Source organism: Monodelphis domestica, chromosome 3 (genome assembly GCF_027887165.1).
Source record: "Monodelphis domestica isolate mMonDom1 chromosome 3, mMonDom1.pri, whole genome shotgun sequence".
Lineage (NCBI taxonomy): Eukaryota > Metazoa > Chordata > Mammalia > Didelphimorphia > Didelphidae > Monodelphis > Monodelphis domestica.
In genome coordinates this window covers 439449808-439465070 of record NC_077229.1, presented here as the reverse complement: position 1 = coordinate 439465070, position 15263 = coordinate 439449808, and the positions used below count along the sequence as shown (strand labels likewise).

General features: G+C 36.8%; 1 protein-coding gene across 1 annotated transcript in view; it reads left to right on the top strand.

Moving 5' to 3' along the window:
* ADAMTS12 (ADAM metallopeptidase with thrombospondin type 1 motif 12) overlaps positions 1-15263 on the top strand; it is a 563652-nt gene that overhangs the window by 505446 nt on the left and 42943 nt on the right. Inside the window, exon 20 of the mRNA XM_003340624.4 lies at positions 3360-3512. Within this exon, the coding sequence (XP_003340672.2) occupies positions 3360-3512 (153 nt within the window). The remainder of the gene's footprint in view (positions 1-3359; positions 3513-15263) is intronic.

Here is a 15263-nt window from a genome sequence, read left to right as displayed (position 1 = left end):
GAAACCTTACCATTATTACTGCCCATTTCACTAGAAAAAATATGATCCAATAGGAAATGAGTGATGAAATTGAAGCATCAGTTCCATTTATGTAAATGCCAGCAACTTTTTTTTGAACTGGCAAATCAGTTGGTGCAGATCACCAGCCATAACAATGACTTTAGCTTCCATTTTCCTGGTCAGATTTTGAGTGGTTGGGGTGAGGATTATTCAGTCTTTCTTCTTTTCTTCACTACATCAACATAATGGGGAGATTCCTCCCATCTGTGCCCGCAAACTTGAGCCATATTTATAAAATATATTTGGCAAGGTCCTATTTTGCTATTAATTATATTCTTTCTTTGTTCCATCCTTGCCTGTTGTCTGTTTCTTTTCAGGTGCTACCTAAACCAACACTATGCCCATGGCCAGGACAAGTTTCAGAGCCCCAAAAACAATATGCATTTGTTTTCAGTAATAACATGAGGAAATGTGGAAAGGAGGCAGTGGATAGATGATAGTCTGGAACTTATGTGTGAATTTGAAGCTTCTCTATCGGCCCTGCTTCTAGAGTGCTGTGCCCCTCTGAGAAAATCTTTTCACCTTTCTGTGTCCTCACATCAGGGTCTAGTGATACATTAACTTTGTGATCTTGGACTAGCCATTTCAACTCTTCATGCCTCAGTTTTCTAACCTCAAAAATGAGGGGATCAAACATAATGATCTCTATGGTCCCTTAGCATTAACATCCAGAATTTAGGGATTCTTGGTGACTCCCCAAAACGTTCTATTACAAAGGCATCTTTTAGAAATACCTCCTTTAAATGGGTTCAACTGAAAAAATACATATATATATATATAACCCAGTGGAACTGCTTGTCAACTCTGGGAGTCAAGAGGAATGGAGGAAGGGATAAAACATGAATCATGTAACTATGGAAAAATTTTTAATTAAAAAAATAAAAGAAATACCTTCCTTTACATCTATATTCATGGTACCTCAAAAGAGATCCACATAAAATCCATGGGTGGATGGTTCCTTTCATTCACAAAATTACAGTATGTCAAAACTAGAAGTGACTTTAGAACTCATGTAGGTCAACTCCCTCATTTTGTAATTGAGGAAAGTAAGGACTAGGGAGAAGACTTGACCAGAATGGCATAGCCAATTCATTTGTTTATACCTATATCTATAGGGTAGCTAGTTGGCCTAGTGGATAGAGGGCTGGACCTGGAGTTAGACTCATGTTCTGAGTTCAAATCTGATTTCAGACACTTACTAGCTGTCTCACCCTGGGAAAATCACTTAACCATATTTGCCTCAGTTTTTCATCTGTAAAATGAGCTGGAGAAAGAAATGGCCAACCACTCTAGTATCTTTGCCAGGAAAACCCCAAATGGGGTCATGAAGAATCCAACATGACTGAACACCACAAGAATGCTAGGGAGTGAGAAAAAAGTGCTTGAAGTCAGATTGTTAATGGTTTTTGCTAGAAACAGAGCTTGCTCCTTGAGGCACTAAGAAGCCATTCAAATTTTTTTTAATTTTTATATTAATTTTATTTTAATAAATTTAAACATAAGTTTTTCAAATTTATATGATTCTTGTTGTCTCCCTCCCTTCACCCTCCCAGAGCTGATAAGCAATTCAATCTGGGCTGTACATGTATTCTCACTCAAAACATATTTCTATACTATTCATTTTTATAAGTGAATAATATAAAACCAAAACCCCAAATCAAAAACACAAATAAATGATTAATCATATATTTTCATCTGCATTTATACTCTAATAATTCTTTCTGTAGAGGTGGATAGCATTCTTTTTCATAAGTCCCTCAGATTGTCCTAGATCATTTGATTGCTGTTAAAGTCTATCATATTTCATTATCCCACAATATTTGATTTATTGTATATGATGTTCACCTGGTTCTGCTTATTTCACTCTGCATCAGTTCAAGAAGGTCTTTCCAGTTCTTTCTGAAATCATCCTGTTTTTCATTCCTTATACTACAATAGTATTCTATCACCATCATATACCACAATTTGTTCAGCCATTCCCCTGAGGAACAACCCTTTAGTTTCCAATTCTTATAATGACAAACGACTGCCAGAGTTTTTCATTTCTGCTAAAACTCCAGTTGAACAGTGCCTCTGTAGAAATGACAACTCCCCAGTGAGTTTTTCCTTCTATGTCTCTAAGAAGGTGTCATCTGTCATCCTGGCTTTTGTCTTGCCACACCATTGAAATGTGATTACTCTCTCATTTCCTCTTCATATGTTGATGGGATAACTTCTTCAACATCTCCATCAGGATTTCTTATTTGCTCTTTACAATGTGTTGAAATGTAATTCCTGGGACATCATCTGCTTCACCAGCTGCACTTTCTTTGAAAGCCTTTGCAAAGCCACAGTGGGCTATAATGGGGAATACAAGAAACCTCACCTGATTCTTGTTTCCTCATCTTTAAATTTTAGTTTGAACTTTATAACCTCTCAAGTCTCCTGAAGTTCTATACATATGAACTGAATAGCCTCATTAAATGATGGAAAAATCCAAAGGAGCTTCCAGATATACCTCCTTCCTGTGGAGAAGCCTGGAGGCCCACCCCAGGGCATTCTGGGCTAAAGTGGGCTGCTCCATGTTGCCATTCAAATTTCTTGAGGAGGAGTGGTGACATGGATAGGCCTGTGCATTATTTAGGAATATGAGTCTGGAAGCTGTATGTAGGACTTTCATCCCAAATCTCAAAACTTTTTTTAATGAAATTCATGAAAGTTTGTGGATTATTAAAAAGAATGCCCTAAGGAAACTGCATCTTGTTTTGATTGAAGACAGCAAGGTGGAGAAACTGAGAAAAAGCTAAAAACTCAAAGCCTAGAGCTAAAAGAGCACTGTAAACAAGACAGTACAGACACAGCTGGTTTGGGGAATTCAAACCCGAGTCTTAACTCCAAATCTAGCATTCTACCCACTAAATGATTCTGTACTTTTGAAATTTTAGCTCTGACCTAATGGGATGGCTGTTCATTCTCCTACCTTAATAAAAAAAACTTTAATTTTGCTTTCTTTCTTTTTTTTTTAACACAACAATTATTTCTTAATAACCTTCCCCCTTTGTGGACTTAACCCTTTTAACACAGCAGAGCAGTCAAGCCAAAATCATCAGAGGAAGTGACATTTCTAATAGCCTGTGTATCTTTCCATTCCATTGTTTTCTCCCTCTCTGTGGAGAGGAAGGGCAAGTATTTCATCTTCAGTTTCTTGAGGCAAAGATTAGTACTGCCATTCATCTAAATTCAGCAGTTCCCGCATTGCTTCTGCTTATGTCATCATAAGTCATTGTGTATTTTGCTCAGTCAACTCTTTCCTTTCCCAGTGTTCAACCACCTGTGGCTTGGGTGCTCTTTGGAGACAGGTGAAATGCAGCACTCAGATTGACTCTGATTGTGAGTCCATTCAGAGGCCCGACCCTGCCAAGAGATGTCACCTGCGCCCCTGTGCTAGCTGGAAAGTGGGCACCTGGAGCAAGGTAATGGAAGCTCAGCTTTGTGCTAGAGGAACTACTCTCTAAAGATTCACAAGAAAGCAAAACAAACACCTACACACACACACATCCGCACATATGAGTAAGCCTGCCTTCTTTCCTTTCAGCACCACGGGCAGAACTTTTGTAGGAAAGAAACTTCAGAAAATCTCATGAAGTTCATAAAAATGTAAGGAACAAAGTCTGTTATGAGAATTTCCTTTAGGCTAGAGGATTCAGAAAAAAAAAGTCCTTGCCTTCAAGGAGGAATATTTAAATAGCCACATCCCTATAAGACATATAGTGAGTAAATGAAGATGGTCTTAAAAGGGAAAGGCATAAGTACCTGGAAGATGAGAAAAGGCCTCCTGCAAACCATAAGATTTAAACTGTGTCTTAAAGAAAGCGACAAAAACTACAAACTGAGTGTGAGAGAGGAAAGCATTCCAGGTATGAGGGATAGCCAATGCAAAGGTCTGTAGCTAGATTATAGAGCATGTAGAAGGAGATGTTAAGACACCTGGGAAGAGAGGAAGAGACCAGGTGAGGAGGGGTTTTAAATGAGAGAATTTTTTATTTAATCATGTAAGTAGGAGGGAGCCATTGGGCTTTATTTTTGTTTTCCTGTTTTTATGTTTTTATTTTTAAAATTCATTTCTTAAAATTCTGAGTTCTAAATTCTCTTTCCACTATCCATTGAGAAGGCAAGTAATATGTTATCAGTTATACATGTGAAGTCCTGCAGAACACATTTCCATGTTAGCCATGTCTCCAGAAAAATGAAAAATAAAAAGCAAGGAACATAAAGAGTGGGAAAAGGCATGCTTTAATCTGCACTCAGAATTCTCTCTCTGGAGGTAAATAGGATTTTTCATCATGCATCCTTTAAAATTGTCGGGGATTGTTGTTTTGATCAGAATAACTAACTTTCACAGTCAGTCATCATATAATATTGCTGTTGCATGTACAATATACTGCTTCTGCTCACTTTACTTTGCATCAGTTCATATAAATCTTCTCAGGTTTTTTCTGAGAGTTTTTTGTTCATCCTATCATATAGCACAGAAGAATTCCATTAAAATCCCATAACACAACTTGCTAGTCATTCCCCAGTTGATGAGCATCTCCTCAGTTTCCACTTCTTTACTACCACCAAAAAACAACAAAACTATAAATATTTTGTGCACATAGATCCTTTTCCTTATTCTTTAATCTCTTTGAGATATAGATCTAATGTTATTATTGCTGAGTCATAGCATGTACACAGTTTTTTAGTCCTTTGAGCATAGTTCCAAATTGTTATCCAGAATGGTTAGACCATTTAATCATTCCACCAACAGTGGATTAATGTCTCATTTTTTCCTCACAACCCCTCCAGCATTAAACTTTTTCTTTTCTGAATTTTTGACTAGCCTGATAAATGTGAGGTGGTACTTCATGGTTGTTTTCTCTAATCATTTATTCTTTAGAGCATTTTTTTCATGGGACTATTGATAGTTTTATTTCTTCTGAAAATTGTTCATATTCTTTGACCATTTATCATTTGGGAAATAGTTTTTTTTAAAATAAACTTGGCCTAGTTCTCTATATAATTGAGAAGTGAAGCCTTTATCATTGAAACTTACTGTCAATTTTCCCCAAAATTTTCTTTCTTTTCTTCTCATTTTAGCTACACTGGTCTTGTTTGTGCAAAGTCTTTTTAATTTTATGTAATCAAAATTATCCATTTTATTTCTTATGATCCCTTCTATCTCTTGTTTGGTCATAAACTCTTCCTTTATCCATAAATCTAATAGTTATGTTTTTTATGTTTTCTCCTAATATACTTATATCACCTTATATGTCTAGATCATTTATACATTTTTAAATTTTTTTGGTATAACATAAGTTATTGTTTTAGTCTTAGTTTGTGCCAAAATGCTTTTGAGTTTCCCCAGCAATTTTTGTCATATGGTGAGTTCTTATCCCCAAAGCTTGGATCCTTAAGTTTATCAAACACTAGATTACTATGGTCATTTGTGACTGTGTATTTTATGCCTTATCTATTCTAGTGATCCACCACTCTATTCCCTAACCAGTACCAAATTATTTTGATGATTCCTATTTTATAATATAGTTTGAAATCTGTTTCTGCTAGGCTGCCTACTTTCACATTGTTTTACTTTATTTCCTTGATATTCTTCCTTTTTTGTCTTCTAGCTTAATTTTGTTTTTTTTTTTTCCTAGCTCTATAAAACATTTTTTGGTACTTCTGTTGATATGACACTGAATAATTAAATTAATTTAGGTAGAATTGTCATATTTATTATATTGGCTCAGCCCACCCATGAGCAATTACTATTTTTTGATCCATTTACATCTCTTTACTTTTTTGAAAATTGCTTTATAATTGCTTCCATATAGTTTCTAGGTTTGTTTTAGTAGGTAGACTCAAAAATATTTTATATTGTATGCAGCTACTTTAAATGGAATTTCTCCTTTCATTTTTTCCTGCTGAGCTTTGTTGGTAAAATATAGAAATACTGATGCTTTATGTGGCTTTATTTTATATTCTGCAACTCTGTGATTATTGTTAAATGATTCAACTTAATCTGAGCACCCCTGCTAACTTTTGTCCTATATCTTCTCTACTCATATAAGAAAAAATTCTTAAGAAATCCATCATTGCTTCCAGTTCCTCTCTTCTAAGTATCTAATCTACTCATTGGAATTTAACTTCAGTATTCCTGGGCTAGATGAAAGGCATTATTTTAAAAAGTGTTTAGATATCATATTTCAAGAAATTATAAAGGACTGCTGCCTTGACATCCTAGACCCTGAAGGTAAGATAGAAATTGAAAGAATTCACCCACCACCTCTTGAAAGAGATCTCAAAATGATTAATCCAAGGAATACTGAAGTTAAATTCCAGAGCTCCCAGATTAATGAGAAAATGTTTCAAGGATCCAGAAAGAAACCATTCCAATACTATGGAACCACAGACAGGATCACATAGAATTTAAGGATGGGAGAGACATGATCATTTAGAGATGCTGCTCCTTTTAAAGGAGTCAACCAAAATTAAAAATAGGCTGCTTATTAGTAGTAAAAAGTTGTATGGTCAAATCAATTGCAGGATCTAATACTGCCCTTTTTCTAAGACTCATTGTTGTGATGAATCTAGGTGGCATCTGATCCCATGACCTTATTGGAGGCAGGAAATAATGGATCTCGTGTGCTATGACCACCTTGGTGCATAAACATAGGATGGATTCAGCTGAAATAAAAGCCTTAAGCTTCTGGAAAACAAGTTGAGTCAGATAAATAGGGAGTTTTGCCAATACTTTTTGTGCCCTGACTTCTAATCTGGGACTGACCTTACTAGGATGAATTTCCACTCCTAAATGTCTTTTACTATCTATCATAACCCCATGGAATTCAGATTTATGGAGAAACTCAGTTTCTCAAACCAGGCTAGTCTTTTGTTTATAATGACTTAGAACTCTATTTTCACCATGTCTCCATTTTCCTAGAAGGGATTTACCTCTCTCCAGCTCCAGGCCCAGTGACTGATAGGTTTAATCACAATTGTCAACCACCAGAGATGCTGGGAATGTGGGAGGAGGGATAGAGTGGATAGGTATATAAAGATGTCAATTAGCAATGACAGAAAAGTTCATAACATTCTGTGAAGCATATAAGTAATAGAGAATATCTAGGAGAAAGAGATCTACTTTTTGATTAATAGACAGGACCCTCATCAAGAAAGAATCTCATATTGCAAGAAACTAACTGATGATCTCTTGGAGCATATCCTTACCACCTCCATCTCAACAAGGTACACTATCGACAGAACCATAGACCTTTCCTTAATTTTGGTATCTATTTTTCCAAAGGAAGGACAATCTCTTATCTGTTCACCAGAATAGGAGAGGATAAAAGCATCTGGAAAAATTGGAAAGGAAGTGAAATGTGCATTTGGCACCCTCTTACCTTACTTTTTATACATCTCTATCACCTGATAAATCTCCTACACCATCTGGAGTCCTAGTATTTCTCATCTTGTCCCCACAGTAATACCTTACTTTCCCTTCTTCCTATAATACTGTATATGCCAAAATTTCTTCACTCTCTTTACTCTCTCCCTTATAAATCAAAATTTCCATTCCCTCAATGAGTTGATACTGGCTATCCTAGATTTTAGCAAATGATAGTTTCCTATAATAGTTTTTGTTTTTAAAACTTAACCTTACATCTTATAATCAATACTGTCTATTGATTCCAAGGCAGAAAAGTGATAAAAAACTAGGAAATGGTAGTTAAGTAGTTAAGACTTGCTCACATTCACATAGTTAGAAAGTGTCTGAGGCCATATTTGAACCCAGGACCTCCTGTCTCTAGGACTACTTCTCAATACACTAAGCCACCCAACTGCCCTTTCTCATAAAAGTCTTGTGGAAAAAATGGAACGATGTGGGCTAGATAATAACACATTTTTATAGATTCAGAAATGGTTGCATGGATAGACACAAAATATAATTAGTGATTTTATATCAAATATTAAGACATAAAAATTCCCATGCTTGATTGTATGCTCTTCAATTTTTAAATGACTTGAGTAAAGATAAATAACATGATTTTCAAATTTGTAGATAATACAAAGATGGGAAGGATAGCTAACATACTGAAGAATGGTCAGGATCTTTAATGACTTGAGCATTTGGTTGAATATAATAGGAATAAATATAAAATCTTATACTTGGGTTCAAAAGTTAACTTTCCATTCCAATGTGGATAAAGCATGGCAGAAAGCAGTTAGTCTGAAAATGATCTGGCAGTTTTAGCCAAATCATGTTTGGTCTGTTATGTTCAATTCTGAGCTTCATGTTTTAGGAAACACATTAGAAAGATAAAGGAGACAGTTCTAGTGCCAGGCAGCTAGTTGTCTTGCTTGTTGACAAATAGATAAATCAGAATGATGAGGGGCTTGAGTTCATGCCTTTTAAGGAATGGTATAAAGAAGTGAGCATATTAAGCCTAGAGAAAAACAAACTCATACATTGTAGTCATCTTCAGGGATATGAAGTGTTGTCACCTTTGAAGAGGGACCAGATCATGTTTGTTCATCTTCAGAGAGAAGAACAAACAACACTTGGTGCAAGTTTCAAAGGTGTATATATGTATGTTTGATTTAAGAAAGTTTTCTAACAGCTATGACTATAAAAAAGTAAAATGGGCTATCTAGGGAAATAAGAATTTCAGAGAGACAGTCAAGATAGCAGCATAGAGGCAGTGAAAGTTTAGACCTCTGAAAACCCTTCCTCACCAATTAAAAATCAAATGCTCCTAGGGGAATGAAAACCAAATCTAACAACAGGACAGAGCTAAAGAACCCTCCTGCTGGACTCGATTTAAAAAGGTACACCCCCAAAAGCCTGAATTCGAGAACACTCAAGCTTAAGGGGAAGGAAGAAGGAAGGTCCCAAGACCCCTCCACCACCCACAGTGCTAAGCCTCCAGCAGTGGCTGGACTCTCTGGGTGAGCAAGGGTCCTGGTCTGGAGGGAGTACCTTGTGGGCAAAGCTGTGCCAGGGTCAGAGCCCTGATCACAGGCTGCAGGGAGGAAGATGGAAGGAAACCTCAAAGAAGGGAGACCAATCCCATCTGAGACACTCCATATTTCCCCCCCGCTTTCTGAGGTTTTGACCTCAGGTCACATCCACCTCTGCAAGTTCAATTCCAGCTGGGCTTAATCTTATCAAGCCTTTAGAGGGCAGGGAATCTCAAGCTCCAACACCCCTCCCCCACAAACTGCTCTGAGAGCCTTGCTAAGCTCCAAGGGTGACGACTGACAGAAAAGCCCAAACCCACAAATCCAACACATAATGAGAGGAGCAAGAGTGTAGGCAACTACAGGGGGAAAAGAAGGGATAAATATAAGCAAACAACCGAAAAAGAAAAAAAGAAATTATAATCGACAGCTTCTATCCAGGCAATGAACAAAGAGCAAATGTAACAGAGAAAGATCAAGGAACACCAAGCAAAAATACAGAAACTCCAACAAATTGGACACAGGCTTTGGAAGAACTCAAAATACAATTCAAAACCCAATTAAGAGAGGTGGAGTCAAGATGGAGACATAGAAGCAACAAAAGTTCAGACCTCTGAATACCCTTCCTTACCAATTACAAACTAACTGTTCCTAGGGAACTGAAAATCAAACCTAACAACAAGACAGAGCCAAGGAACCCTCCTGCTGGACTCAATCCAAAAGGTATGCCCCCCAAAATCCAGAATTTGAGAAAACTCAGGTGTGAGGGGAAGGCAGAAGGAATGTCCAAGGACCCTTGCCCCACCTAGAGTGCTAAGCCTCCAGCAACTGGAGAACCTCTGGGTGGGCAAAGGCGCTTGTCTGGAGAGTGTACCTTGCGGGTAGGGCTGTGCCAGGCTGAGTGTCGAACACAGGAAGTGGGGAAGGAGCTGGAGAGGCAGCACAGAGCAGGCAGCCTGGTCAGAGCTGCAGAGACCCTTCATATTGCTCCTGCCTTGCAGGAGGTTTTGGCCTCAGAGCACACCCAGCCCAACCCAGCTGAAATTATTCCCATCAAAAGTCTTCAGAAGCCCAAATTCCAACACCCCTCCTCCACAGACTGCTGGACTTTAATCCAATCAAAAGTCTCCAGAGGACACGGAAGCTCAAACTCCAACACCCATCCCCCACAGACTGCATGGAGAGATCTTCTGTCAAATCTCCAGGAGGGGAGACTGACAGAAAACCCCAAAACCAAAAAAAAAAAATGAGAGAAGCAAGAGCACAGAAAAAAATATGGGGAGTAAAGAAGGGGTAAATATGAGCAAACAACAGAAAAAGAAGAAAGAAATTATAGTAGACAGCTTCTATACAGGCAACAAACAAAGAGCAAATGGAACAGAGGAAGAGGGATCATCAAATTATAAAAACCAGAAATCCCAGTAAATTGGATACAGGCTTTAGAAGAACTCAAAATGCATATCAAAACACAATTAAGAGAGGCTGAAGACAATTGAGAAAGAACTTAAAAACTAAGATAAGTCATCTGGAAACAGAAAATAGTGTCTTGAAACCCAAAATCAACTGGCTTGAAAATGAGGCAAAGGAGGTGAAAGATGAGGCAAAGAAGATGAAAGATGAGACAAAGGAGATAAGACATGAGATAAAGAGGATGAAAGATGACCTCCAAAGAAAATCAGAACAGAAGCAGAAGGATTACCAAAAATCCAGGGATGGAATTAAGTCTTTAAGAACCAGAATACAACTAGAATTCAGCAGGACACTACAAAACAAAACCAAAAGAATGAAAAAAATTGAGGCAAATATGAAGCATCTCATTCACAAAACAGAAGATTTAGAAAATTGTTCAAGGTGAGACAATTTAAGAATCATTGTTCTACCAGAAGACCATGACAAAAGAAAAAGTCTGAACATAATACTACAGGAAATTATCCAAGAAACCTTCCCCAATATTCTAGAACAAGAGGGGAAAGTGGAGATTGAAAGAATCCACAGATCACCTCCTGTACTTAATCCCCAACTGACAATACCCAGGAATGTTATGGCCAAATTCAAGAACTACCAGACCAAGGAAAAAATATTACAAGCTGCTAAGAAGAAGGCATTCAGATACCATGGAAGCACGGTGAGGATAAAACAGAATCTGGCTGCATCTACATTGAAGGACTAAAATGCATGGAATATGATACTCTGGAAAGCAAGGGAACTAGGTCTAAAACCGAGAATCAACTACCCAGGAAAACTGACTATATTCTTACAGGGGAAAGTATGGTCATTCAATAAAATAGAAGAATTCCAAGAATTCACAAAGAAAAGACCAGACCTGAACAGAAAATTTGATGTCTAAGCACAGAACTCAAGAGAATCATCAAAATGTAATTTAAAAAGAGGGACAAAAGAAAAGCAAAACATAACAACAACAACAAAAAAACACTTTTTTAAAGAGACTCAATAAGTTAAAATGATATGTATCCCTATAAGAAAAGAGGTCATTGGTAACTTTTAATAACTGTTGTTATCACCTGGAAAGCTAGAAGAATTACACTTAGAGGGAACAGTAACAAACTGTATAGGATGAAATGCCAAGATATATATTGTAAGGATACTTTTTAGTGTTTTGACTTAAAATCTAAAATAAGTGGTTGCCATGGGAAATTCCCAAATATGAAAGTACCCATGTCAGCTAGGGAATTATGGAGATTTTAATTAATAAAGAAAGAAGGAATTAAGGGAAGGAGAGAGAGAGAGAGAGAGAGAGAGAGAGAGAGAGAGAGAGAGAGAGAGAGAGAGAGAGAGAGAGATAATTAATTTAAACTGCTCCAGCTCAGGCTGAGCCAAGCAGTAGTTAAAGGCCTAAGCCAAAGTGGCCTCCCTGAGCCTAGGGAGAGCGAGTCAGTCTTATTACTCACCACAAGACCATCTCCAAGCAAGCTCCAGTCCTCCACTGAATCTCCTGAACTCCAAGTACCCTGAACTGACTTTTTACCCTTTCTATTAAAGAAAATTTTCTCTTATGTCACCTCCCCTAAATTTTCACACTTACCAATCACAGTAGATACTTTTTTCCAGGACTGCCCATTCTTAATTTTCACCTTCTTTGGTTCTCACCTTCTCTGGTTAAATTATATCTTCTGAGTAATTCACACCTCTTTGTTAAGCTTCCCTTTTGTAAGTTACTTGACCTTTTTGTGATTAATTTAACCTTTACAGGTACTTAACACCTTTTTTTTATTAGACCTAAAATAGATTTAGCTTAACATTCTAGTTTTACTATAAGGTATGAGATAGGGACTTTCATTGTTCAATCAAGAGTTTACAACTTTATCTTCCCCTAAGGCACTGTCTGAGTAGGGTGGAGTAATTTTAAAACTTCCCAATACATTCTTGGATCTTGTTAGACCAAGTATCTCCATTGTTACAATAAGGGAATAGCTAGACCAAAACTTCTAAAGTACAGTCTGAGTAGTTTTTAAAATTCACTATATATATGTGTGTGTGTGTGTGTGTGTGTGTGTGTGTGTATACATATATATGTATGTATGTATGTATGTATACAACTAGAGCTTTAAAAAGAGGTTAATACTAAAAGAAATGGGAAAAGAAACAAAAGGGGTAAACTTATATATCACAAAGAAGCTCATGGTAGGATGGGGGAGAACATCAATACACTGGAAGGGTAAAGAGTTTGGAGATAGGAAATACTCAACTCTTATGTGCTTTGAAATTGACCCAAAGAGGGAAGAACAATCCAATCCATTGGGGCAGAGAATAAATTCGCACCCTATAGGGGAGTAGAAGGGTAACAAATGGACTGGTGGGGAGGGAAGAAGTATAAGGGACCAAGATGGTGGGGATAGTTTTAAAAAGACTGCAAAGAAAATAAGGGGGGAATAAGAAGGGAGGGGGTAGAAAGGGTAGTATAATATGGGTGAGAACTGGAGGGACTGATTAAAAACAAACATTAGTATAGAAGGAAATAGTGAAAGAAAAAAAGGCAGGACTAGGAGTAGAAATCAAAATGCTCTGAAATACACACCTGGTAATCATAACTCTGAATATGAATGGAATAAACTCATCCATAAAATGCAAGCGAATAGCAGAGTAGATTAGAATCCAAAACCCTATCATATGCTGTCTACAAGAAACACACACGAGGAAGGTAGATACTCATTGGGTGAAAGTAAGAGGATGGAGCCAAATCTATTGGGCATCACCTGATAAAAAGAAGGCAGGAGTCACAACCATGATATCTGATGAAGCCAAAGTAAAAATAAATCTAGATAAAAGAGATAGGGGAGGTAATTACATCCTGATAAAAGGCAGTATAGACAATGAGGAAATATCAGTACTCAATATGTATACCCCAAATGGCATAACATCCAGATTTCTAAAGGAGAAACTAGTTGAGCTCAAGGATGAAATAGATAGAAAAACTATACTAGTGAGAGACCTGAACCTTCCTATATCCAAAATAGATGAATCAAACCAAAAAATAAATAAGAAAGAGGTAAGAGAAGTGAATGAAATCTTAGAAAAATTAGAGTTAGTAGATATGTGGAGAAAAATAAATAGGGACAAAAAGGAATACACTTCCTTTTCAGCAGCACATGGTACATTCACAAAGATTGACCATGTACTAGGGAATAAAAACATGGCAAACAAGTAAAAAGAGCAGAAATAATACATGAAACCTTTTCAGATCATTATGCAATGAAAATAATAATTAGTAAGGGTACACAGAGAGGTAAATCAAAAATTAATTGGAAATTAAACAGTAAGATTCTCCAAAACCAGCTAGTCAAAGAACAAATCATAAAAACAATAATTTCATTGAAGAAAATGAAAATGATGAGACATCCTTTTAAAACTTATGGGATGCAGCCAAAGCAGTATTCAGGGGGAAATTTATATCCTTGAGTTCATATATTAACAAATTAGGGAGGGCAGAGGTCAATGAATTGGGCATGCAAATTAAAAAACTAGAAAGTGAACAAATTAAAAATCCTCAGATGAAGACTAAATTAGAGATCCTAAAAATCAAAGGAGAAATTAATAAGATTGAAAGTCAAAAAACTATTGATTTAATAAATAAGACTAGAATCTGGTACTTTGAAAAAACAAATAAAATAGACAAAGTACTGGTCAGTCTAATTAAAAAACGGAAAGAAGAAAACCAAGTTGACAGTATCCAAGATGAAAAGGGAGACCTCACCTCTAATGAAGAGGAAAGTAAGACAATCATTAAAAACTACTATGCCCAATTATGTGGCAAAAAATATGGCAATCTAGGTGATATGGATGAATACTTACAAAAAGATAAATTCCCTAGACTAACAGAGGAAGAAATAAATTACCTAAACAACCCCATATCAGAAAAATAAATTGAACAAGCCATTAAAGGATTCCCTAAGAAAAAATCCCCAGGGCCAGATGGATTCACGAATGAATTTATCAAACATTCAAAGAACAACTAATCCCAATATATTTTTTAAAACCCTACCTTCCATCTTGGAGTCAATACTGTGTATTGGCTCCAAGGCAGAAGAATGGTAAGAACTAAGCAATGGGGGTCAAGTGACTTGCCCAGGGTCACACAGCTGGGAAGTATCTGAGGCCAGATTTGAACCTAGGACCTCTTGTCTCTAGGACTGGCTCTCAATCCACTGAGCTACCCAGCTGCCCCTAATCCCAATATTATACAAACTATTTGACAGAATAAGCCAAGAAGGAGTTCTACCAAATTTATTTTATGACACAAATATGGTACTGATCCCAAAGCCAGGCACGTCAATAACAGAGAAAGAAAACTATAGACCAATCTCCCTAATGAATAAAGATGCAAAAATCTTAAATAGGATACTAGCAAAAAGACTCCAACAAGTCATCTCAAGGGTTATTCACTATGACCAGGTAGGATTCATACTAGGAATGAAAGGATGGTTCAATATTAGGAAAAACATCTACATAATTGGCCACATTAACAAGCAAACCAACAAAAATCACATTATTATCTCAATAGATGCAGAAAAAGTCTTTGACAAAATACAACATTCATTCCTACTGAAAACACTAGAAACATAGGAATAGAAGGTCCTTTTCTAAAAATAATAAGCAGTATCTATCTAAAACAATCAGCAAACATCTTCTGTAATGGGGATAAACTAGAAGCCTTCCCAATAAGATCAGGAATGAAACAAGGATGCCCATTATCACCTCTATTATTTAAC